The sequence below is a fragment of the Acinonyx jubatus genome, chromosome D1 (genome assembly GCF_027475565.1).
Source record: "Acinonyx jubatus isolate Ajub_Pintada_27869175 chromosome D1, VMU_Ajub_asm_v1.0, whole genome shotgun sequence".
In the NCBI taxonomy this organism is placed as follows: Eukaryota; Metazoa; Chordata; class Mammalia; order Carnivora; family Felidae; genus Acinonyx; species Acinonyx jubatus.
In genome coordinates, this window is record NC_069390.1 from 8284888 (window position 1) to 8293700 (window position 8813).

Sequence of the window (8813 nt, forward strand, 5' to 3'; positions counted from 1 at the left end):
ACAGCAGTCTGGGAAACACGGAAGCAACAAATGCCAGCGCGAGGCACCAGGGAGCTCCTGGAGAAAAGAAGGGAAAGTGATGAGCAAAGAGTAGGCGAACCATTTGGAAAGGTGATGAGGGTGGAGCTGGTGGGTTGCAAGCATGAGGGAGAGCACAATTTGGAGAAGGAAGAGGGGGGAAAAAAAGCAAGGGGTGGGGGGGAAGCGGGGGAACTGGAAGAGGAGAGGGATCGAGAACACACTGCGGGGCAAGGACCCTGAGGGTGATAACCAGGGACTGGGAGAACCGGTGCGGGAGGAGCAGAAGCGAGGCTGGAGAGATGGGAGGAAGAGGGGGACAACGATCTGGGGCAAATCGCGGGGTGCTGTTCGAGGAGCAGGAGGGTGGCGGCTTTAAGCGTGGGTGGAGGAAGACCAGAAAAGGCCCCTGAGAGAAAAAGGGAAGAGGAGGGGAAGCTAGGGAGATAATACGGAAGAGCGCAGGAGGGCGGTGAGGGGAGACGGGGGTCAGCAAGTGTGCAGCTTGGAGTCGGGACGAGGTGGGTCCCAGGACGGGACTGAGAGGGGGATGTGCGAGGCCGAGAGCCAGATGACAGGGCAGCCGAGGCTTGCAGGGTGGCAGCAGGGGCACGAGGAGAGCAGAGGAGGGAGGAGGCTCTGCAAGGTGCAGGGGCCCAGCCAGAGAATTCGGGGAGCCCTCGGGGCTCCTTACCTGCTCCGTGTCCCTCTCGTTCAGCGTGGGTAGGGGGGTCCGGGCGCTGGACATGGCGCCGGTATCTCAGGGGAGGGAACCGAGAAGCTTGGAGGAAGGGAGGGAAGGGAAGGCGCGGAGCCCGGCCGGGCGGGGCTTCTCACAGCAGGGGCACCCGCCGCATGGGCCCCGGCCGGGGGTGCGGGGAGGCCGGGCAGCCGCTCACGCCAGCCCGGGGATGCGCCGCTCGGGCTAGGCCGCGCCGGCTCCGAGCGGCTCCGGACCGCACCCCCCCGACCCCCGGCTGGGCTGTGCCGCCTTTCGGCCGGGCCGCGCCGCTCCGCCTACTCTCTGCCGCCGCAGCCGGCCGCCTGCCTCGCTCCTCCCCTGCCCTCAGCGGCACTGCTCCGCGCCCGGCACACAGGCAGCCGCCGCCGGACCTGCTGCTCCCAACATGGCCGCCACCACCGCCGGCCCTCGGCTCTTTCCGCCGGCAGCAGCCGGAAACATCCGAAGCGGCGAGGTACGGGCGGGGGGCGCGCCTCCTCCTCCTGGCCTCGGACTACGGGTGAATTCCGGAAACACCCGAAGAAGATTACTCCTGGGGACGCGCGCGCCGCCTCGATTCCGAAGACGAAGCTTCGGCTCTGTTTACGGAAATCTACGAAGCCACTCGGGGAACTCCAGCCACGCCCATAGGCCTTTCCCCGCCCACTTCAAGCAAGCTCGCTGCGGTTTCCGGAAACACCCGAAGCCGCTCCGCGTGCAGTGAACCGGCCACGCCCCCGTCCCGCCCCGCAGCCGACCGCGGTCGTCGGCCATTTCCGGCAACACCCGAGACCCGGCGAGCCCCGAGTCGTTCCTGGGGTGGTACCCTGTCGGACTGTTCGTTTCTTTCCGTCAGTTTCCGGGTATTTTCAAACCTGAACGGGGAGCGTGGATCACCTGTGCATGTTTATTGTTTGACCAAATAGAAAATAAGGCTGTTAGCCGTCCCAACGATTGGCATCCTTTGGTTCTAAAACAACTTCCCCGTTTGCGTGTCCGCTCATCAGTCCGCTCGTAAAATCCATCTCGTTTTTATCATCCAACCTATCAACATGTGTGTCACCTGTCAAAGGTAGCGTCTTTTACCTGTCTACTTAACATTCTTCACCTGCCATCGTCTGTCTTGGATTCTGTTTATCCATACACCCCCACATCTAATCCGCACTGTTTCTTAAGGTCCGGGGCAGGCACCCGGTCGGCCTCCTTGTCTCCCAGCTGTGGGAGGCCACAGGGGTTCCCCCTCCAGCCCTGTGTTCCAGCCGCAGCTCTGTGGAATGAAAATGCTATGTGATCTTGGAAAGATTACATAACATCTCTGAGTTTGGGCTCCTCGACGTCCTTATATTAAGAGAATTTATGCCTTTGTTTCAGTGATGACATTCTAAATAACATCTTTGAATTCCACTTACCTTTTTTTTTAATTGTTCAAAATAGCACAAAATGACATTGCACTATGGTGATACTGAGTCACGCCAGTTACCTTTTAAAATACCCCTGTAAAGCAAGGCAGGAGAGGCATTCTCCCCCCCCCCCCTTTTTTTTTTAATGTTTATTTATTTTTGAGAGAGAGAGCGTGCGTGAGCAGGGGAGGGGCAGAGAGAGATTGGGAGACACAGAATCGGAAGCAGGCTCCAGGCTCTGAGCTGTCAGCACAGAGCCAGACTCGGGGCTCCAACTCACGGACCGCGAGATCATGACCTGAGCTGAAGTCGGATGCTTAACTGACTGAGCCGCCCAGCAGCCCCAAGAGACATTTTCATCTTAATTCATTTTTCATTTATCCCTTCAAAGACAATAAAACTCACAGAAAAGAGAAATCCTGACAACGAGGATTCGTCAGGATGGCACAAAGAATGGGCACCTGGAGAAGGTCCCTTCTTTCCTGGACTTGAGTTTCATCAATAAAGTGAGGTCTCTCTCGTCTTTTAAGAGCCTTCAACTCCAACAGGAAGCCCGCTTGGCAAACTGAGTCCACTCTTCACTTCCTCCTAGACTGTCTCACCAGGTAGAGGCTGTAGGCTAGTTTGATTTCTCTGGCTCCAAGCTGTCCCCCGCGGCTCCAAGCTGTCCCCTGGACGTGTTGGAACTTGCCGCACCTCCATCCCAGGGCTCAACAGCCCCTTAAGGTGGGCAGAAGCCAGAATCTCCTCCGGAGCCAGAGACCAGGCTCAAGCGGCAAGTCCCCAAAGGTACAGGAGCAGAGAGGTCCCAGGAATTGTGGGAAAAAGTGCTGGATGGACCTCTGACACTTGATGACTCCCACTTCCCATCTACCCCATCTTGAGCGGAGCCCATGGCCAGGTCACCCAGAGAAATAGACAGCTGGACAGACGCAATGGGAGGATGGGATGGACGGACTTCTTAAATGGCAACAGGTGCCACCTACAGTACTCCAGGACACCTCCCCGTGGCCCGCTCCAGCTCCAGTCAGGCACCCAGCCATCGAGGAAGAAGTTGATGAAGGAACACAGAAGGAGATGAGGGGGAAAGGTGAGGACAGAGGACAGTCCACTGCCCCCACCCCAAACTCATCCCGAAAATCCGCGAGAATGGTCTGCCCTCTGGTGGCCAAAGGGAGACACAAGGCTGATTTCTGTGCCCCGGAGCGTTCGGAGGCTGGGGGTGGGGGGAAGGAAGGAGTTGGAGGAGCAAAGGAAGGTGAGCTCGCAGGGGGTCTTTCCTGTCATGCTCTTGTCTAAGCAAACTCTACCTCCTCCCTGCTTCTCACTCTGGCTCTCACCCCCTGCCTTCCGCCCCTTAGCCCCCTACCTCCACCCAACCTGTCCCCTCCTCTTCCTCACAAGGCTGCCTAACTGGTCTCCCTGCCTAGACTCCCTCCAACCTATCCCACCAGATGTGCCAGAATAATCTGCCTACAGCCCAGCTCCAAATACACTGCTGCCCTGGTTGAGGGCTCTCGCCAGCTCCCTTGCGTGATAGGCAGAGCTGGCTTCCTGGGCCTGTGACCTAGGCAGTCACAAAAGGCCCTACTCTTAGAATGGCTTCGAACTTGATTTAATGCTCTGCTGTCACCCTCTTGACATGTTTGCCAAGGGGGACTTGCATTGCCATTTTGCATTGGGCCCCGCAAGTTCTGCAGCCAGTCGTGGTGGTGGGAAAAGTGTTGGCGAATACAGACACCAAACATCACAGTAGGTCTTAAGTGCCATGGAAATAAAAGCCGTCAGCTAAGGGTGATCCGGATTACAGGAGTGAGTGGGTGGAATAGGAGTTGCAGTGCTAAAGTGGTCAGTGTAGGCCTCACTGAGAAGGTGACCGTTGAGCAAAGACTTAAAGGAGGTGAGGGAGTCAGCTCTGTGGCTATCTGGGGGTGGAGCTTTCTGGCCAGTGCAAAGGCCCTGAGGCAGGAGAACAAGAAGGCCAATGGGACCGGAACAGAGGGAGAGGGAGCAGAAGGAGAAGGCTGAAAGGTGATGGGGAACCAGGCAGGGTGGGACCACTGCTTTGGCTTTTCCTCGGAACGGGATGGGGAGCTGTGACACGAGTGGACCCGCTACTGAGTTGAGAATCAGGTAAAGGGGCAGGGCAGGAACAGAAGCCTGGAGACCAGGAAGGAGACTTTTAGGAGAATTCAAGGGAGAGGCTTGAGCCTCTCAGTGGCTCAGTGGCTTCGAGCGGGGCAGCAGCAGTGGAAGTAGCAACAGGTGGCTGGATTTGGGAGATACCGGGAAGGTAGGGCCGACAGGATTTCTCAGTGGATTGGCTTAGGGGGCGTGTGAGAGAAGAGTTAAGGGTAATTCCAGGGGCACCTGGGTGACTCGGTCATTGACGTCGGCTCAGGTCGTGATCTTGTGGTTTGTGAGTTCGAGCTCCATGTTGGGCTTTCTGCTGTCAGTGCGGAGCGCGCTTGGGATCCTTTGTCCCCCTCTCTCTCTGCACCTCCCCTGCTTGTGTGCTCTCTCTCTAAAATAAAATAAAAATAAAATAGGTAATTCCAAGCTTTCTACCCTGAACAAGACAAAGCACACATAAAAAAGACATCTACCACAGGCCTCAGAGCAGGTAGAAACCAACCAAATGGACCAGCACTCCAGGTCAGTCACGATACCCCCTAGAATGAGAGAAGGCAAGGATCGTGGGATTCCCAGCCCTGGCAGGCACAAAGGAGTTATGGTAACTCTCCCCCCGTGGGTGGGCACAGAGGAAAGAAGTCAAGGGGAGGTAAGTTGCTCAAATGGAAGACATCCTTATTCTCTCACCTCTAAAACAATGCAACTCTTCATCTTTCTCCTTCCAAGCCGTGCAGCCAGAGAGCATGCTCATCATTCAGTGCAGGCCCCTCTCCAGGGTGGGAGGCAGGGTCCAGAATTGCTCTCTGATCAAGAGTCGGATGTCTGGGGCGAAGCAAGCCCCACGTATGCCCCCTGACTGGCCACAGACCCTCCCGTCTTGCCGCGTTTTGTCCTGTGTTTCTTGATGCCTCTGAATTTCCATCGTGCGCTTTATCTCCATTGCCAGACATCATATTGAACTTAGGATATCTCCGAGATGTTGGAGCGTGAAAAATTGGCACCTTAGCACTGATGGTCTAGAACGTTTGTTATCCGTGTCGCTGCCCAACCCACCGTTCTTGTTCCCCTTTCTTGGTTTTGCTAACACGCACTGAGAGCTGGGTACTGTTTAGACATTGCCAGAGTCACAATGAGCAGAAGGCACTGTTGTTTCCCCGGCTTACTGATAAGGAAATCAAAGTGTAGAGGGGCTCAGTCCCTTGCTAGGGGAGTCGACCTCAGTCATCTTAGCCCATGAGAGGCAAATAGGGTAGTGAGTCAACACACACGCCTTGTTGCCAGGGTGCTCCTAGGGAGCTGTGTGGTCTCAGGCAAGCCTCTTAAACTTCCCTCTACCTTAATTTTCCCATCTTTTAAATGGGGATAATAAAAGCACCTGCTTCATAAGGTTGATTGGTGAGGATATGAGTTAATATACGAAACATGCTTAGACAGAGCCTGGTGGATGGCCAGCGCTTTGCGTAGGCTGCTCTTACGAGAAGGCATACGCTAGCCTCCTTTTAATTCTCTCTGCTATAACCTCTCCGCTTCCCTGGAGAACAACACTGGACCGGAAGTAAGAGAGCCCATTCTGGCAACAGCTCTGTCACTAATGGATCACATGAGCCATTAGGTAATTCCCTCCCCCCCACCCTCGGGTCTCAGGCTCCCTGTCTGTACAATGAGGGGAAGCCGGACTTGCCGCTCTCTACGGAGTCGTCTGTAATGGTATCGTCTGAATGTCTGTGTCCCCCCAGGATTCGTATGTTGCAATCCTAACCCCCAAGGTGATGGTGATGGCCTTGGGAGGTGATTAGGTCAGGAGGGCCCTGCATGTGTAATGGGATTAACGCCTTCATAAAAGGGACCCCACAGAGCTCCCCAGTCCCTTCCATCACGTGAGGACATAGAGAGAAGCCTGCCTTCTCTGAACCAGGAAGCAGGCTCTGAATCTGCCAGGACCTTGATCTTGGACTTACAGCTTCCAGAACAGTAATAGATTTGCTGTTTATAAGCCACAAGTTGATGGTATTCTGTTATAGCAGCTCGAGGTCTAAGATGGTCTCCAAACCCAAGCCCAGCAACGATATCCCTCCCACCCTTCTTCAGTCATGGTCAGGTACCACCATGCTTGGGATGGAGGGGACAGTGTCCCTTCCAGCTTTGCTCACATGTCCTCATGGTGCAGCAGGATGACCACCCTGTCGGGGGTGGGGGGGGCAGGGATGGGCGGGGAAGGGGCATCAGGCAGAGAAGCCACCTTTAGAGTCTGTTCTGGGAGGAGAGTCGCCTTTTGGACCAACCAACGCTCCCATAACTGCGTCACTGTCCACAGGCAGGGTTCTGTGGCCACTGACACTGAAAAGGCTGGGCATCCTGGATGCGGTGCCAGGCGGCCGCATTGGCAGAGGCCCTGTGAGCAACCCAGGAGGAAGCAGAAGTGGGCAGTTTTTCATGGGATTCAGAGGGAGATACCTTGAGTGGATGATCTGGGGCTTGTGGGAGCATGGGAACTGGACGGAGTAGCAAGGAAGGCGTCTTAGAGGAGGTGATGCCGAGTCTGATCCCAAGGGGAAGTAAGGGCTACAAGGAAGGACTGGCGGAAAGAAGCGAAGCCTGTGGTGGCATGAAGGAGACCGGTCCCCAAGGAGTTCCCATCTCACGAGGATGTCGGGTGGGCCAACATCCAACTTAGAGTTGGCAGAGGGGGTTGGTACCAGCTGGTGTCCTGGGCTCTCCCTGGCTTCCTGGAGGAGGTAGGGGCCAGGCCGGGCCAGGAGTCACCAGTGTGCCAAGGGGATGTCCCCGCATACCTCCCAGCTGTACAGCCACACCTAGAGCCGACAGGCAGAATGTCTGTAGACAAAATTCCCGCTTTCCTCCCCTGCCTCCCTCCCTGGGAAGATCAGCACTAACCCCAGGGAGAGCAGGGACACAGTGTGGTTCCTGGTAGTGTCCCTGGTGCCTCGTGCAGTGCCTGGGCTATAGCAGGCTGGCTGTGAGTCCCTGGGCAATGGGAGCCACAGAGTTTTGGCTCGTCTTGTCCCCTCGGCCCGGAACTGCCTTTCCCCATTTAGCTGCAGGACTCTCTCTCTACTTAAATGTCTCCTCCCGAGGAAGCCCTCTGCAGCGCCCTCCCACCTCAAAATTGCATCCCTTCATGGGCGAACATGCCAACTGGCGTCACAGGGGTGCCATCCGCCAAATCCACAATGGAGGAAATTCCGTTTATAGAACAAGCCACCAGGTTCTTAAACAAGAAAAAAGAAAAGAAACGAGAAAAGAAGAAAAAAAAAAAAAGGAGAGAAAGGTTGCTGAAATGCAATGTGTGGACCTTATTTAGCTCCTGATTCAAACAAACCAGCTGTAAAAAGAGACTCATGGAGGGGTGCCTGGGTGGCCCAGTCGGTTGAGCGTCTGACTTCGGCTCAGGTCATGATCTCGCGGTTTGTGAGTTCAAGCCCCGCATCGGGCTCTGTGCTGACAGCTCAGAGCCTGGACCCTGCTTCAGATTCTGATCTCCCTCTCTCTCTGCCCCTCCTCTGCTTGTGCTCTCTCTCTCTCCCTCTCTCAAAAGTAAGTAAACATTAAAAAATAAAAAATAAATAAATAAATAAAAAAGAGACTCATGGAGGGGGCCCCTGGGTGGCCCAGTCAGTTGAGCATCCGACTCTTGATTTCCGCTTAGGTCCTGATCCCAAGGTCATGGGACTGAGCCCTGGCTCTGTGCTGAGTGTGGACCTTACTTGGGATTCTCTCTTTCTCTCTCCCTCTGCCCCTCTCCCTGACTCTTCTCTCTCAAAAAAAAAAAAAAAAAAAAAAAAAAAGTGAAAAAGAGACTCACGGAAGAGTTCTAGAGATTGGTTGCACAACAATGTGAATGTGCTAACTACTACACTTAAACATGTGTAAAAGGGCAAATTTTATGGCATATGTATTTTGCCCACAATTAGAAAATTGAAAACAGGGGCGCCTGGGTGGCGCAGTTGGTTAAGCGTCCGACTTCAGCCAGATCACGATCTCACAGTCCGTGAGTTCGAGCCCCACGTCAGGCTCTGGGCTGATGGCTCCGAGCCTGGAGCCTGTTTCCGATTCTGTGTCTCCCTCTCTCTCTGCCCCTCCCCCGTTCATGCTCTGTCTCTCTCTGTCCCAAAAATAAATAAACGTTGAAAAAAAAAATTAAAAAAGAAAATTGAAAACAAAAAGACATTCATGGACCAATTGGGGAACATGAACACTGACTGGATATTAGATGCCATTAAAGGATTATTAAATTTTTTTAAGTAGGCTCCATGCCCAATGGTGGGACTTAAACTCATGACCCTAGATCAAGAGTCGCATGTTCTATCGACTGAGCCAGCCAGGTGCCCTAAGGGATTAGTAATTTTTGAAGTGTGATATTGATGTATTTCACTGAAGACCGTCTCGTAGAGATACGAACAAACCTATTTACAGATGAAATGACACCATGTCTGGGATTGGCTTTAAAATAAACCAGGAGGGGCCCGTGGGTGGCTCAGTTGATTGAATGTCTGATTTTGGCTCAGGTCATGATCTCACGG

The 8813-nt window shown here is 54.4% G+C and overlaps 1 protein-coding gene across 1 annotated transcript in view; it reads right to left on the minus strand.

Moving 5' to 3' along the window:
- The window catches only part of MARK2 (microtubule affinity regulating kinase 2), a 58199-nt gene extending 56861 nt beyond the window's left edge, over window positions 1–1338 (minus strand). The window contains exon 1 of the mRNA XM_027045643.2: window positions 713–1338. Coding sequence (XP_026901444.1) covers window positions 713–766 — 54 coding nt within the window. The 5' untranslated portion in view covers window positions 767–1338. The remainder of the gene's footprint in view (window positions 1–712) is intronic.
- Window positions 1339–8813: the final 7475 nt, after the last annotated feature.